At 42.0% G+C, this 17,500-nt stretch overlaps 1 protein-coding gene across 1 annotated transcript in view; it reads left to right on the top strand.

The window, feature by feature from the left end:
- LOC119598627 (rab GTPase-binding effector protein 1-like) overlaps positions 1–15,028 on the top strand; it is an 82,909-nt gene extending 67,881 nt beyond the window's left edge. The window contains exons 2-3 of the mRNA XM_037948315.1: positions 11,525–11,650; positions 14,766–15,028. Coding sequence (XP_037804243.1) covers positions 11,525–11,650; positions 14,766–15,013 — 374 coding nt within the window. The 3' untranslated portion in view covers positions 15,014–15,028. The remainder of the gene's footprint in view (positions 1–11,524; positions 11,651–14,765) is intronic.
- Positions 15,029–17,500: the final 2,472 nt, after the last annotated feature.

Here is a 17,500-nt window from a genome sequence, read left to right as displayed (position 1 = left end):
CTTCCCCAAATAGACTAAATGGCAGTATCAAGGCCTTGAAAACACGTAGCTTGGTCCTTCTTCATAGGTTTCCAACACCTCCAATGCTCTTGTGATCGAGTTCATACAGTCCATACAGATGTTGAAAAGTATTGGTGCAAGGACACCAGCCTGCCCCACCTGAATTAACAGGGAAAGAGTTGGGCAGACTCCACCATTCTTTACTGCACTTTTAGTACCAGTATAAAGGGTTGTTATTAGGCCAATAATCTGCATGGAATTCCCGAGTCTCAGGATCTCCATAGCGAATCTCGATGCACGGAGTCAAATGCCTTCTTGAGGTCAAGTAGCTGCAAGCCCAAATCCCCACCAACTCATGATGGCATTCCACAGTTACTCGAAGCGCTAGTATTCGGTCTATTGTGGACTTGCCAGGAGTAAATACAGACTGCTCCTGTCTCTTATGCCTCAGTAGGGGGTTGCGGATCTGTTTCAGAAGAATGTGGGGCAGGAGGTTCCGCGCTGATGGGTGAAATCTGCACAGGGATTGTGACATCGCTTGCATCCCAAACTATCCTGGTACAAACTGCTCAAAAATACTCAGCCCAACATGAATTGAGATGATCCGTCCATTCTCCGCTGATTGGACTGCAGTCATCTGTGAGGAGGGCTTAGAGTTCAGCTTTCTCAGGGCTTGGTAGGCTTGGCGAAGGTCGTTTACCTAGAAATGGCCTTCAACCTCTTCAGCAAGATTCCTGATGAACTGTTCCTTGTCCCTTCTCAACAGTGTCCAAGCCCTATGCACCAAGGAGCAACACAAGACTTGATTACCATTCAGCCAAGCCATGCAACACGCTTCGGTTGCCTCTAGTGCCTCCCGGGAGATGGAATTCTGCCTTGCCCTATGGCGTACGTCAATGGACTCCTGGGCTGCTTTGAGTGTTACATGCTTGAAGAGCTCCCACAGAGCAACTGGGTCTGTCAGGTTGTTGAGTTCTATGAATTGGTCAGAGACTGCCATGGTGAACCCATGGACACACTCCTCCTCCCTTAGTCTGTCCAAGTAAAACACCTTAGGGTGGCCACTGGAGTGTCGGGGAGTTTTGAAGTGGACCTGTAGGGTAGCCACAACCAGGCTATGGTTAATGTCACAGAACTCGGCAATCTGGATCCTCCATTGTGTGCTAACAAGAATGTGGTTGATCTCCTTGGCCACTGTACCCCATATCACTGTACCATGTCCAGCAATGTGGGTTGGAGCACTGGTACCAGGAGCCAGAGATTCCTCATCCTCTGGGACCTAGCAAAGTCCCAGAGAAGGGGGCTGTTCTTGCTGCTGGGATCAGCTCCCAAGCCATGGGGGCTGACAGACATCTCATAGCCAGCTCGGTCACAGCCGAATACCAAATTGAAGTCGCCCAGAACAATGCGAATATCTTGCCGGGGGTAATTGTCTGCCACAGATATGAGTTTGGCGTAGAACACCTCTTTCACATCGAGTTTACAAACATCAGTAGGGGCGTATACAGCAATAAGAGACATGAAGTCAAAGGCATGCTTCAGTGACAATGCCATAATACGCTCATCAACTGGTGTCACCTCAACTACCGAGGGCTGAAGTCAGCTGGAGATGGCTATGGCTACACCCTGGAGGTGATGACCATTGCTACGGCTCGACCAGTAGTAGGTGTACCCACCCATACTGATCGTGCTGCTACCAGGTCTTCTCACCTCAGAGAGGGCAGCCACCTCAAACTCCCAATCACTCCAATTCCCTTGATAGCAGAGGCAACTGCTCATCCTGCCACAAGGACCAGATGTTCCAAGCGCCTACCAGGAAAGCTTGCCTGAGGTTAAGCCTCAGGCGGTCACTTCGGGTGCATGCCACCTCTGCCATCCCCGCCGACGCTACCCCAAAAAAAGGGAGGGATCGGTGGGCTGTGGGGCTGCCCGTCTGCCTGTGGGTTCCCGAGGGCTTTTCCCTACAAGCTTCATGGTGGGTTGGTGCCTGCCGGGGTGCAAGCGGGACAAGTAACTCTCATTCCAATCCTGTGGTCTGACATTTGCCCTCCCAGCGGGACCCACAGCCCACCTTGCTTGCTGGGTGAGGGGACAGCACCCCTCCGCCCAGCATATCCATTTACTTGCTGCGTTGCCGGAGGGTCTTCTGGGGGGAGGAGGTCTGGCAAGGCCTACCTCTCCCGAGCTGCCCCATTACCCCAGGGTGGCTAGGGGGTAGGAGCCAGAGCGTGTCCACATGTCGGTGGGCCATAGCTCAGTACCTCTGGGCCTCCTGCTGCTCTGAGATCCCCCACAGTTTAGCCTGGGACCACAAGGTGCCCAGTTACCCATGGGTGACCATGAGGAGGCACAGCAGAAGTCTTGATGATGGAGAGGCTGTGACCTGGCAGGGGAGACTTATGCAAAAGCTGCTCCCTTTTTCGCACTGAGCTAGCCATGGGTGGAAGCTGCAAGCGAGAAGGCATGCAAGCGCTTAACACTATCTAGGCTACCACACCATCGCTTCACATTACCTTGCGCGTGAAGCACCCACCCAAATAATATATATATATATATATGATATATATGATATATTTATATAATATATATCTATATATGATATATATCTATATATGATATATATATATATATTATATATATATGTATATAATATATTTATATATGATAACATATATATATATTTATATTTTAAATAATATATAATATTTTATATATATATATATTATATAAAATATATATATATTAAAAAATTTATATTTTTACATATTATATATATATATATATAATTAATATATATATATATATAATGATTACTATAATATAGTTATGTATATATATCAATATATATACATATAATATCACATCATCATAAAGGGGCTAACGCCGAGGGGGCGCAGGGCCCGCATCCACCTTCCTTCCGGGCCACGGGGAATCCCTCGAGGCGAGTCTCCAGGCAGGCACAGGGCCCCATCTTAGTTCCTCGCGACAGGTCTCGTCGAGCTGCCCAAGCCAATGATCTCCTAGACGTTTCCCACAGGTCTCCTCCACCCAGGTTTGTCTCGCAGAGAGGACAACCTGATGGCAGGGCCCGTCCATAGGAGGCGACTAGGTGGCCATATAGCCTGAGTTGGCGATCCCGATTATGCAAGTAACCAGGCCCATGCCAGTCCACGGTGCAACCCCGGTTGGAACGTGGTCCTTGCCAACTGTACCCCAGATCCGCGAAGGGACTTGTTACAAAAGGCATCAAGGCGAGACTCCAAGGCACTGGATAGCGCCAGGTTTCGTTTCCCCATAGCAAAACTGGAGTATCAAGGCCTTGAAGACACCAGCTTGGCCTTCTGCATAGGAACCGACATCCCCAAAACCTCTTGTGACGAGTCATGGTCCTGTGCCAGCAATCCGTCTACTGACTTCCTGGTCTGACAACCCAAGATTGGACTACGCTACCAAGTATGTAAAACTTTCGTGACCAACGTCCTCCGCAAGCATGGATCGACTAAAACGGGTCCCTAACGGCCCCCAAAGTCCTGAATCTTGGTCTGGCCAGGAACCTCAGCCAGGGCTTCGCCTCATTGCAAATGCTCAAGAGCCCACAGTGACTCCAAGGACTCAGATAGGATGGCACATCGTCGGCAGTCAAGGTCCGAGACCTTAATATTGCTAGTGTTGCTCCCATGACTTTGGCTAGTAGCTCTGCCCTTTACCCAGTCCATCCCAAGGTTAAAAGTGTGGGCAAGGAAACCTGCCTCACCCGGGAATAACAGGGAGAAGTTGGGACATACCCCCACCACACTTTACAGCACTTCAATACAAGTATAGAGGTGCTATCAGGCCAAAATCTGTTTTGGAATTCCCTGAGCCTCAGGCTCCCATAGAGATTCCCGATGCACCGAGTCAAACGCCTTCTTGAGGTCGATGTAGGCTGCAAGCAACCCACGACCAAACTCACGACGGCGTTCCACAATTACTCGAAGCGCTAGTATACGGTCTATTGGGGACTTGCCAGGAGTAAATCCAGACTGCTCCGGTCTCTGGTGCCTCAGTAGGGGTTTGCGGATCCGTTCAGAAGAAGTGGGCGAGAACCTTGCCTGGTATGCTGAGCAGTGTAATGCCACGGTAGTTGCTACAGTCCCACGATCCCCTTTCCCCTTCCAGAGAGGGATGACACGCCCCTCAGCAGGTCAGGGGAATGGTACCAGACTGCCAAATGGCAGTCAGGACTGTATGCGGGCCCCCGAGCCATGGGTTCACCCCCAGCCTTTAGCAGTTCAGCAGGGATATCACATATGCCTGCAGCTTCCCAACTCTTCAGCTTGGAAATCGCCAGCCTAACCTCTGTTAGGGTAGGAGGTTCCTCGCTGATGGTGGGTCCGGCACAGGCACTGAGACATCGCTTGCATCCAGCTAACTGTTGGAGGGTCCACCTGGTACAACTGTTCAAAATACTCAGCCCAACGTTCACAAACCCCCCAACATGATCTGAGATGATCCGTCCACCCGCCTGCGGACTGCAGTCATCTGTGAGGAGGGCTTAGGGTTCAGTTTTCTCAGGGCTTGGTAGGCAGGGCGAAGGTCATTTCCCAAAGAAATGGCCTTCGACCTCCTCAGCAAGATTCCTGATGAACTGTTCCTTGTCCCTTCTCAGCAGTGTCCAAGCCCTACGCACCATGGAACGACGCAAGACTTGATTCCCATTCAGCCGAGCCTTGCGACACGCTTCAGTGGCCTCTAATGTCTCAGGGAGATGGTACTCTGCCTTGTCCCTTGGGCGTACGCCAATGGACTCCTGAGCTGCTTCGAGTGTTACGCGCTTGAAGGACTCCCACAGAGCAACTGGGTCCATCAGGTTGTTGGTTTCGTGAGTCGGTCAGAGACTGCCGTGGCGAACCCATGGGCACACTCCTCCTCCCTTAGTCTGTCCAAGTGAAACACCTTAGGGTGGCCACTGGAGGGACGGGGAGTTTTGAAGTGGACCCGCAGGGTAGCCACAAGCAGCCTATGGTCGGTGCCACAGAACTCAGCACTCCGGTAAACCCTGCAGTTCTGGAGGATCCTCCATCGCGTGCTGACAAGAATGTGGGCGATCTCCTTGGCCACTGTACCCGTATCGCTGTACCAAGTCCAGCGATGCGAGTTTGGAGCGCTGGTACCAGGAGCCAGAGATCCTCATTTTCTGGGACCTAGCAAAGTCCCGGAGAAGGAGGCTATTCTCGCTGCTGGATCAGCTCCCGAGCCATGGGGGCCGACAGACATCTCGTAGCCAGCTCGGTCACAGCCGGATACCGCTTGAAGTCGCCCAGAACAATGCGAATGTCTCGCCGGGGCAATCGTCTGCCACAGATGCGAGTTTGGCGTAAAAACGCCTCTTTCACATCGGTTTATGTACATCGGTAGGAGCGTATACAGCAATAAGAGACATGAAGCCAAAAGCATGCTTCAGTCTCAATGCCATGATACGCTCATCAACCGGTGTCACCTCGACTACCGCAGGCTGAAGTCGACTGGAGATGGCTATGGCTACACCCTGGAGGTGGTGACCATCGCTGCGGCCCGACCAGTATAGGTGTACCACCCACACTGATCGTGCCGCTACCAGGTCTTCTCACCTCTGAGAGGGCAGCCACCTCAACCCCCAGTCGCTTCAATTCCCGCGATAGCAGAGGTAACCGCTCATCCGCCGCAAGTACCGGATGTTCCAGGCGCCTACCCGGAAAGCACGCCTGAGGTTAAGCCTCGGGTGGTCATCCGGGTGCAGGCCACCTCTGCAACCCCCGCCGACACAGTCCCAAATTAAGGGGGTCGGCAGGCTGTGGGACCGCCTATCCACCTATATACATATATATATATTATATATAATATATATATATATATATATATATAATAATATATATATTTATATATATATATATATATATATATATATATTATATATATATAAATAAATATATATATATAATATATATATATAATATATTATATTATATATATATATATATAGTATAAATATATAATATATATATATATATATATAATATTATATATATATATATATAGATATATATGTTTTACATATATATATATATATATATATATATATATATATTATATATATATATATATATATATATATATATAATTATATATATATATATTCTTTATGATGCATTTGAGATTAACTGCTCAGATTATAATTATAAGTAAACAAATAATAATGCCATGCTATGTACATACAAGACCTAGCATGACTGGACTCCTTTCTGGGTGACATGTACACCCATACCATGTGCATCAAGCCTTTTCCAAGGTCTTTGCTCCAAACAGTTTTTCACTTGTTTGGTAATTAATGTAGTAATAAATTGGTCTTTACTGCAATGATTAATTGGTCATTACTGCAATGATTAAGGAGTTACAGCCCCTCACAAGTCTGAAGTCACTTTAGCCTCATTCACATGACCCAGGAAGGTTGTGCAAAACACTGGTTAACAGTGAGTTAAATTTTAAGAACTGTGATATTAAACAGTGGCATGGAGGACTGAATGAACTGGGTCAGATATTTTTTATATTGTTTTATTTTGTGTTTTTAAGTCTGTCGTAGGAATATTTTACATTCCCTCTACTTTGGTAGCAATGTAGGGATATTCTGACAGACTGAGCGGATGGGGCACTGATATACCACTGATATGCGTGAATGGGCCTTTAGGCTGCTGTATTCATCAAGTTAGGTCATACCAAAGTTTGTAGATGGATAAAAGGGTAGAAGAGAATGTGTAATCTTTTACCAAGAAAAACTTAGTCATATGGTACAGTATTTGCATTAATTTGTGGGTGGGGGGGGGGTGCTTATATTATGTGGCATTCTTGCATAAGTCAGTGTCCCATTAAATGTATGCATGTGATTTTAATGATATATATATATCAATAAAAGATATAGCAACATGTATATCCATGTTGTGTACTCCTGCACTGTGCATACTTTTGATAACATTTTATACGTTGTAAAAAAAAGAAAGAAAAAAAAAAAACGGGTGGAAGGCAATGGCAAACCACCGCTCTAAAATTGCCAAGAAAAATCATGGAAGCCCATGATCGTCAAGGCCGCGGTGGCCGAATGGTTAGAGCACGGACTCAAGACTGTCACGACAGCAATCTGAGTTCGAGGGTTCGAGTCACCGGCTGGCACGTTGTTCCCTTGGGCAAGGAACTTCACCTCGATTGCCTACCTAAGCCACTGGGTTGCCAAGCTAGCCCAAGTCGGTGCTGGTCCAAAGCCCGGATAAAATAGAGAGAATTATTACCTAAAAAGGTAACACTGGCACTCTCCATGGAAAGGAACTGGGGACCCTACCACGTACTCACTCCAAGAGCATCACAACATGAAAACTACAATTTATTATCATGCTGTAACCACGGCGGCTCAAACATGAACCTTCCGTTAAAAGAAGAGAAGACATTGCTGTCTACACTTTCCCCCTTCACACCCCAAAGATTTGGGAGCAACTTTTGAACTGTAAATACTCTGCCTTGTAAAATGGTTTTAATACAAAGTGTACTACTTGCAGCCTTGTTCTGTAAAACTATTAATGCATTGTGAGATAACATTTGAGGCTATGGCTACATGTGACTTGAAATTTGGATTCCAACCACGTTCTGCATTTGAAATCCTAGCATTCTGCCCTTGTAGAAGAATTTGAAATCCGTCTCTCTTAGGTGTCTAACACTCATTGGCATTTCTAATGGTCAGAAGATGGGGGGAAGACTTTAGAAATTAGTTAGACAGTGGAAACAAAAGTCAAATTGTATAATATTGTAAAGGTAATTCTTATTTTACAACACCAAGATACTTGCACAATTTCAGAAAAGATATTAACAAGTACTGGTATACTAGTTAACATAGATCAAAGATGAATAGCAAAACACTCATCCGTGCTGATACAATGGAAGAAAAACCCACAATACAAAAACTAGATTTATTGAAAAAGAGACTACAGTTTCGAAATCTACCTGGATTCCATCTTCAGACCTGAAGATGGAATCCAGGTGGATTTCGAAACTGTAGTCTCTTTTTCAATAAATCTAGTTTTTGTATTGTGGGTTTTTCTTCCATAGATCAAAGAGAGAAGAATAGTAGTAATGCTCTTAAATAATCTGGAAAGATTTAGTTCATCTTAAGAATCAAGTGTGATTTTTTCAGCTTGAGAACTGAAAAGAACTCAGAGTTTGAAAACCAAGCATGTGATATAGAAAATATTACATCAGAATTTACATTTTCTATGAAATAGAAGCAGAAAAATTATTCCTTTAAATAGTTTTTGTCCTTGGGTTTCACACCTGATGTTATTGGTTACCATTCTATGAGCATAGTTTAAAAAAGGATGATTAAAGAATATAAACTAAAATAAATACAAAGATAAATAAGAAAAAGGTGCAAGTAAAGATATCATATATTTTTAAGTTATTTTGTTGGACCATTGAAGATTTCCACACATAATGGCCCTTTATACTAGTTGAAGATGGTCTATTTGCTTAGCCAAAAAAAAAAGTGCAACAGAAAATTCTTGCGAGTCAAAGGCATCCTTGGAAACTCCTCAGGAGTGGACAAAGAAGAAAAGAAAAATGAAGAGGAAATTAGTTCCAGCAAATGAAGCTAGAGCCATTAGAAATTGTAATTAGTGACTTAATTCTTTTCTGTGTTAGAATCTTTGTATGATAAGTATATGAGGTTCAAGCTGATTATATTAAAAAAATTAAAAATATTTTTTAAGTGGTTTACCATTAATAAAAATCATGGTGGTTGTCAAATACACTGATGGATTATTCTAATAATTTCCCACAATTTAGATTTAATTGTCTGTTATCGGTCACAGAAATGTTTTTGCAAATTTCATTTTGTAGAAGGCATCTCTGGTGACAAGAAAAAATACAACTATCAACAGTAACTAACAGGAGTCAAGTGTAGTTTAATCTAGACATTTTCTGATAGGAAATGCACAATATTAGGTTATTTCATGAGTAGTTTCTCTATAAGATATATCACATTTTCCAAGTGACTGCCAATAACTGAGTATCCAGCAGCAAATGGCTGGCACATGACACACTATGAAAAGGGGGGGGGGGAACCTTAGAGGCTATTGGATTCAGATAACATGGATATTATGTCACAAAAATATTTTGCTGAGTGGAGGGTGATGGGGATGTCTTGCTGGAAGTGTACAAAGCTGGAATGTACTATTTATCAGTGTGCTGTGGTAGCGTTCTTGCCTAGTAGTCTCGCTGACTTGTGTTTGATTCCCACACTGCCAGTGGATCGTAACCCCGGCCATTCCTTGAACACGGTGCAGTTTAGAAGCACAAAAAACAGACAAGCCACATTTTGACTGAAGTCACAAGAGCCTGTCAGAACAAACTCTAAATTATTATTATTTTTTATTATTATCATTATTATTATTATTATTATTGTTATTATTATTATTGTTATTATTATTATTGTTATTGTTATTATTATTATTATTATTATTATTATTATTATCATTATTATTATTATTATTATGTATTGTGTGTAGGCCATTCCTGGAATGGCACCAGCTCCAGATATGATACTTTCTCCCTGTGCAATAATCTATATCTGCACAGGGTTTGTAATGGAAAATGAAAATATAACTCAAGTATCACATTGTTACATATTGTTATTGTTATTGTACAGAGTTGTAGACTATCTGGAAAGATGATATGGAATTTGTTCTGTGAAAACAGTCAGTTACCATCTTGATACAGATGACAAATATAGACCTTGGAAAATGACAAAAAATGTATGCAGAATAAGGGCTAATAGCATTGTAAAGAAGAATCTTGATACTGTGCATGAGTGTTTGTGTGGGCTGGGCCTTCAAGACATACTCATACACCTGAGAGGCACCACTGAAGGAATCCGTATGTCTGGATTTTGTCATCTTAAGAGGAAATTGAAGTTGTAAATGAAAGGCTTTACTATGCTTATTACAAATTTATAGGCCATTTTTAATCACCAAAGCTGGGGAGATATGGTAGTGTAATTTGTTTATGGTTTGAAAAAAGAATAAATTTTGTGGCTGGTAAAGGTAGGGGCAGGCAAACATTCAGTAAGAAGCTATTGCCTCCACATCGTTGCGGCTTGGCAACACACTTCACATGCTAGGCGATGGCTCGGCACTTTGTTTGTTGGTATAATGTTTCTTGTATTTGCATTATTCTTAGTAATTAGTATAGTTTAGAGATTTTCTTTCACATTCATATACTTGATTTTTCTTATTAGAGAAGTATTCTTATGTTTGTTCTCCTCAGAACAAAGTTATCACTTGTACATTTTCAATAAATTTCATAGCGCATTTTAGTATTTCCTATCTTGAATATAAGCATCTCCTTTGTCATTTAGTGTATGAGATTAGTAGATAAGAAGAATGTCAGATATTTGAACTTTTAAGTGAATGATAAAGTTCATAGCTCCAGTGAAATAAATGTGGCTGCTTTTGAATCAAGCAAAGTTCTGTATTAGAATCTAATTCATCATCAGAAATTATTTTATATTAAGAGGTTATTTTGCTGCTAAATTTGTTAGGGTTATTGACCATATCTCGTGATAAAGGGTATATTGTAATGCCAAAGCAAAAGAAGTTGCTGAAGTTATTAGCACTTCCTCTAAATTTATGGTATATAGTGTAAGTTTAGGAAGGTTTTTTTAAAAGTTATTTAACGTGCTCATATTGCTTAAAACATGAATTGTGATTATGAGTTAGCAAAAAGTAATCTTTAGCTTTGATTTTAAGTCGCTTTTTCCAGTCAAAATAAACTTTATTAGTATGGTTAAACAAGCTCATATGTGCTTTTTCACTCATTCACGTCTAGTATTTAGTACACACTTCCGATGACACTTGCACCAACACCTGCTTCTGTGCTTATTTATACTGTGGGGCTCAGGTACATGACTGATGCACAAGCACGTGCATATGTGTCAGAGCATTTGCATATATATCTAAATATGCATACATAAAACCTTGCATGTATGCAGGTGAACAGTTGTATGTAAGCATGCACATATACATGTGCTCATGCACGCACACACACACACATGCATGCACTCGCACACGCACACCATCACCACTACTCACACTCACACTCACACTCACACCACACTCACACTCACACTACTCACATCACACTCACACCACACCACACCCACACACACACACACACACACACACACACACACACACACACACACACACACACACACACACACACACACACACATACACACACACACACACACACATACAACCACACGCACACACACACGCACACGCACACACACACGCACACACACACGCACACACACACACACACACACACACACACACACACACACACACACACACACACACACACACACACACACACACACACTTATATATTTAGAAAAAAGATCACTACTTTTAAGATGCAGTTCCAGTAGACTTGAATTGCAAATTGCATTCATGTAAAATTTCAGTACTGCAGGCCAAAGTCTCGGAGTTAAAGGAACGGGAGCGTAAATTATTGGAAGAACATGCGCGACAGGAGGCAGACTTTGGACTCCGTAGGGCCAAACTTAAGGAACTCTATCTTCAGAAAGAAGGTGAGATTTGAAGATGAGATGCCTGGATGCTGGAAGGTATATGCAGAATTGAGTGCCTTTGAGATGTCGATCAGACTGGGGAAGATGGAGAAAAGGCCTTTTGAGGATAAATCTTCAGCACATGTATATGGGGTTTTATGCTGATTTTGAGTTGTATGTAGTGTGCTTGTGTGCAGAATAGATACTATAGAATGGATTTTACAATTTAGCAGAGGTGATAATCCTAAAAGAGACCCACATTAATCAAGTGTTCAAGATTTGAGCCATAGTTAGACAAAAGGATAGAGTCATTGAACATTTAAGGCTATGCACGTGCTCAGACCAATTGCATGAAAATGCATTTATTAAATGTTTTGTTAGTTTACACTTTAATCTGTAATATATTCATCAGCATGTTGACCTTAATGTACTACAATCATGGGATTGTAGTCATTAAAGTTAACGGTATCAGTGCTTATGTTATAGATGAAAGTTTAAACTAATAAAACAGTTAATTGAACATATTTTTGAGCTATTGGTCTGAAGACACCTTTGGATGTGCATCTTCTTGTTTCAAGGCGAGTTAAAAGTTAGCAGTAATACCTTCATATAGATTTAGAGAATCACTGAAAGTAAAATAAAAGAAGTGGATATGAAGTGAGGATGGTAAAGAGAGTTTGATTCAAAATGGATGCCAAATAGGAAGTCATGAATGAGTGATGAGCCTTTACATAAAAGGTTAGAAAAAAGGGAAAAAAGTATAAGACAAGCAAAGATAGTAGCTCTTTCACCAGAAGGTAAGGCTAAACATATATTAAATAATCTTGCAGATGGTTATTGGAATAGGAGATACCAAAAAGACCTTGGATGTATATAAAAACTTACATATTTAATCTTTAACACAATAATTGCACCATTAGCCGTTCTATGTTGCCTTCCCAAATGCAAATTTTCAAAAGAGTGCATGGAAAAGTGTAGGAAAAATGGTTATGAGTTCATTAATGAGTAAGTAATGAAGTAATGATGAAGTAATGCTTATGTGGACATATAGGAGAAACATGTAGCACAACAAATTTTTGAAAAGTTTTTCCATTACATAGTTTATGTCACAGCTACATACTCTCCATTGTTTACATTGCAATTATCAGGTTAACCTCCTCCTCTAGGAATTGGTTTACTTCATAAGTGTTAGTATTAATGTCTACTTATCCTAATATTGGTTATGAATTTTGAACTAGTCATAATAATATCTAAAATAAGATTTCAGTATCCTGGTATGAAGTTTAAGAGAGGACCCCTAATTATAAAAAAGATCCTAAAGATCTTAATAGCAGAAGTTAGGGAATTAGCATGGAAACAAAACAGAGATTTATGGATCTGCATGTGCTCTAAAAGTTTATATTAGGGTTTGAATAAGTCGCACCTGAGAGGTGGAACCTTTTTACATTTCTCTGTGGTGTCAATAAACTACACAGGGATATGAATATTAACCCTTTCCCGACGGGTAGTATTCATAGTGGCCCAGGCCTTGCTGCTGGGGGCTTATATCGTCGCCCTAGCATGCGCGACCACTCATGCCAAATACCAGCATCCCATGCCGTTTCTTTGTAATACTACGAAGATATGATGTTTTTTCAGTTTTCATTATTTTCTAAAGTCTCTACTTGCCATACTTCCTGATAAATCGAGACTGAAGGGTATTTTTGTTATTATATAGACTCCATTGTTAATCATTATTCAGTCTATAGTCTGAATAAAATAAGCAGTGTGCGGCATCACGGAGTTGAAATCGTTGGTTTCTTTTTTTTTTTTTTTTTTTTTTTTTTTTTTTTTTTTTTTTTTTTTTTTTTTTTTTGCATAGTAAAAATGAGAAAGTGTTAAAAACGACTTAATCACACTTTCAGTGGCAGAAAAATAATATTTTACCGTGATTGTAACAAAAAAAAACTGGCATGTCCATACATACACCATGGCATGTACATACATGCCCCCAGCAGATAGTCCCGCCATGCCATGGCATGTGTGTACATGCCACCCGTCGGCAAAGGGTTAATGAAAAAAAGTGTAAAAAATAATTATATACCATATGATAACAACATTGGTTTAATAACATTCTTCTTATATTTAAAGCAGTGTGAAAAGGACACAAGTTTTTTTTGGGGGGAAAGTTCACTATAGTGGTGGTGGTGATCACTTGAGGAATGTCATTTCAGGAATATGATGACTAACTGCATGAATACCTAAAATTTAGCAACTGTCAAGCACTTCACCTAAAACCAAATGGTTGTGTGTTTGTAGTTTGAATGGAGGAAATACAACACCTTTGTGAATAAATTTTCTGCTTCACTGAAGAGTCTACAGCTTTGTTAAATAACTGGCATAGGGTGAATTATTCCTTTGAAACTACTAATAAGTGTTTTTGAAAAGTTGAACTAATATAGCTTAATTTCATGAACTAATTCAGCCTTATTGATGTACGGGCATGTAATAATTACTTATTTTTCTGGTAAAAAATTATAAACTATCTTCATTGTTACAAGAACCAATATCTTGCAATAGTATCGATGACTAATGCTTACCTCTGCTGGGTTGCACTGGGCATGATATAATTGTTTGTCTTGACTCACTGACAGCTCTGTGTACATTTACAGTATTTGAATTCCTCATGAAGAGTTGTTGTATTATGTTGTAATGTGTCAGTGTGATAGCAGTGACTTCCATGCACAGTGACCCTGCTGTTTGATGGTAATTGTTGCTAATATTCACTCTATACTTCTTTGGTTCTAAGATTAAAAAGAAAGATAGAAACACATTAGTTAATGGTCTCTCTTGTTGCATTTTACACAAGGAGTAGACATTGCAAAACACTTTCATCATCTTGAAACATGTGAGATGGATGTTGTATAGTATATCACCACAACACTTGGTTGATGATCATGGCATTGTTCATTATTTTATATTTATCCTATTGGTTTTGTTTTCAGTCACATTAATAATATAAGTTATGAATTTTGTAGATAAATGGTATATGCATAAAGTAGCCTGCTGACAGTCCTTTATTGAGCTTTCTTCTCCAGAAGATGCAGGTAACATCAGATAGCAGGAAGTGAAAGCCCATTTGTCTTGATTTTAACAGAGGAGTTAAGACTGCAGTCTGATCATACTAGAGCAGTGGAGGTGGAACTGGAGGTGCTACGTTCTCAGGTGCGAGAGCTGCAGGAAGAACTGGAGGAGGCTCGCAGTGCAGTCACAATTGCACAATGTACAGCTGAAAATGACATTGCTGTGGAACAACGTAAATGTCAGGAGGAAATAGCCACAGTCCAACAGCTCATGAAAGGTGAGTGTTCAGCCTTCTGTAGAAATAAAAAAAAAAAAAAATAGAAGAAGAAAAAAAAATCGGCCAATTTGATAGTCAAGAAAGACATAAAAAAATGGTTGACTTAATATATAGGTAAGTATAGGAATGAATGGTTAACAAGAAGCTTTAACCCTTTTAATGTAGTGATGCCACTTTTGTTGTCTTGGTGGTAAACAGGAGTTTGCTGTTTTGTGTACCTGTTAGTACTCTGTGTGACAGGTCTCTGGTCCAGGAAATTTCTAATGAAAATCTCTCTCTATCCATTGTGACTGCTGAGATTTTTCAAGAACTGGAGTGAATGGGTTTACTGTCTATACACGTTTCAGCTAACCGTAAAGCCTCCATACTTGAACCTAATCTTACAGCCTTGTGCACATGAAGATAAAAAGGTGCTCAACATATACTTAGGACCGAGGTGCAGCTGCTCCAGAAAAACTGAATGAATAATCACTCAATACTGTTGCTGATTCATGTATATAAGAAGATATTTTATCCAACAGAAGTCATGCAATGGACTGTTGATCTCTAGTCATAATTCTGTTTTGTCCCCCACTGAATATTGAGGCCAGTAATGTTATAGTTTACTTTTGATATTAACTCAAAATCATTTTGCATCAGTTGGTAGCCAGTCCAGAGCCAATAAAGTTATGTCCCAAAAGTGTCCCTGGAGTGTAATGTAAAAGTGTCTCAGTTGCCTGGCAACAGCCAAGATACTTTATGTGGAAGTCTAGATTTTATATTTAGTGTGTATTAGACTTCAGAAATATCAAGAAACATGAAGTACCTTCTAGTGAGCTGGCTGGTTTCATCTGCATGCTTTTTGAAATAAGTTGAAGTTGAGTTTGATGAATTTCTGCATTGAAAAGATTGTGGTAGATAGGATGATATCTACTACTTGAACTGGCCATTGTCTCTTTAGGGAGTGATTGAGTGCGTGTGAGTTCCCACTGTTTTAGGGGTGAGTGCTGTTGGTGATGTGGAGTTCTATGGGAGAGCTGGGGAGGTTCCCCAGTCAGTGAAGGACATGGCAGTCTTTGTGTTGCTACTGGTTGACTGAAATGCATCTCTAGTGTGATCCATTGATGATTTCGCTCCTGGATCCTGAAGCTTAAGTAGTATGAATCTGTGTCAGAAAACTGGGAATACTGACACAATCAGAGAAGCTCAAGTAATGATAGCCATGTCAGCGAATCAGGAACATGGGGAGCCAGCGGTCCAGTCAAAGAGCTGCAAGGTGTCTGGTGTCAACCAGTCGGGTTGCTGCTCTTGAGAGAGCAAGGACAAGTCTATTGGACCTGGCGTGACCCAACCTGAGAAGTATGTGGAGCCAAGTTGTTCAGGTCATGGCTGGTACGAGATCTTATTGGTAATATATTTGCAGCTTGTAAGTATAAAATCATGCAAAAATGGTGGAGAATACTTTGACTCTCAGTTATTTCATGGAAACCCAGAAGGCAAATTCCCTTTATTGCCAGGCCATGCAGTTGCAGGGTCATTTTGCAATAGAAAGGGATAATTAGGGTTTGGTTGACCAGTCATGTTTGGACCTCTTATAATGTTTTTGACTACCATTGAATTTTCATGCCCATGTAAAAGAAAAGCTGCTTTGAATTTTTAATTGTTATTGCAAGATTGTTATTGAGCTATATATGTACTGGATTTGAGATATATGTGTACTGCATTTTCATTTTCAGTATAATTCATCTGAAATATGGTAAAGCCTTCTCGCTTGCAGCTTCCACCCCTGGCTAGCCCAGTGCGAAAAAGGGAGCAGCTTCTGCATAAGTCTCCCCTGCCAGGTCACAGCCTCTCCATCATTAAGACTTCTGCAGTGCCTCCTCGTGGCCACCCATGGGTAACTGGGTACCTTGCGGTCCCAGGCTAAATCTGTGGGGGATCTCGGAGCAGCAGGAGGCCCCAGAGGTACGGAGTTATGGCCCACCGGCGTGTGGACACGCTCTGGCTTCGTACCAACTCCTGCCCCCTAGCCACCCGGGGGAAATGGGGCGGCTCGGGGGAGGTGGGCCTTGCCAGTCCTCCTCCCCCCAGAATGACCCTCTGGCAACGTCTTTTTTAAATGGAAATGCTGGGGGGAGGGGTGTTGTCCCTCCCACCCAGCAAGTAAGGCGGGCTGTGGGTCCCGCTGGGAGGGCAAATGTCGGGGTGCAGGATTGGAGCGAGAGTTACTCGTCCCGCCTGCGCCCCGGCAGGCGCCAACCCACCATGAAGCTTGTGGGGGAAAGCCCTCGGGAACCCCACAGGTGGATAGGCGGTCCCACAGCCTGCCGACCCCCTTTATCTGGGGCTGTGTTGGCGGGAGCGGCAGAGGTGGCGTGCACCCGGAGTGACCACCCGAGGCTTAACCTCAGGCGTGCTTTCCGGGTAGGCGCTTGGAACATCCGGTCCTTGCGGCAGGATGAGCGGTTACCTCTGCTATCGCGGGAATTGAAGCGACTGGGAGTTGAGGTGGCTGCCCTCTCAGAGGTGAGAAGACCTGTAGCGGCATCATG

This window comes from Penaeus monodon, chromosome 41 (assembly GCF_015228065.2).
Source record: "Penaeus monodon isolate SGIC_2016 chromosome 41, NSTDA_Pmon_1, whole genome shotgun sequence".
Taxonomy (NCBI): Eukaryota; Metazoa; Arthropoda; class Malacostraca; order Decapoda; family Penaeidae; genus Penaeus; species Penaeus monodon.
The sequence above is the reverse complement of the archived record's forward strand: the minus strand, read 5'-3'. Positions and strand labels throughout refer to the sequence as shown.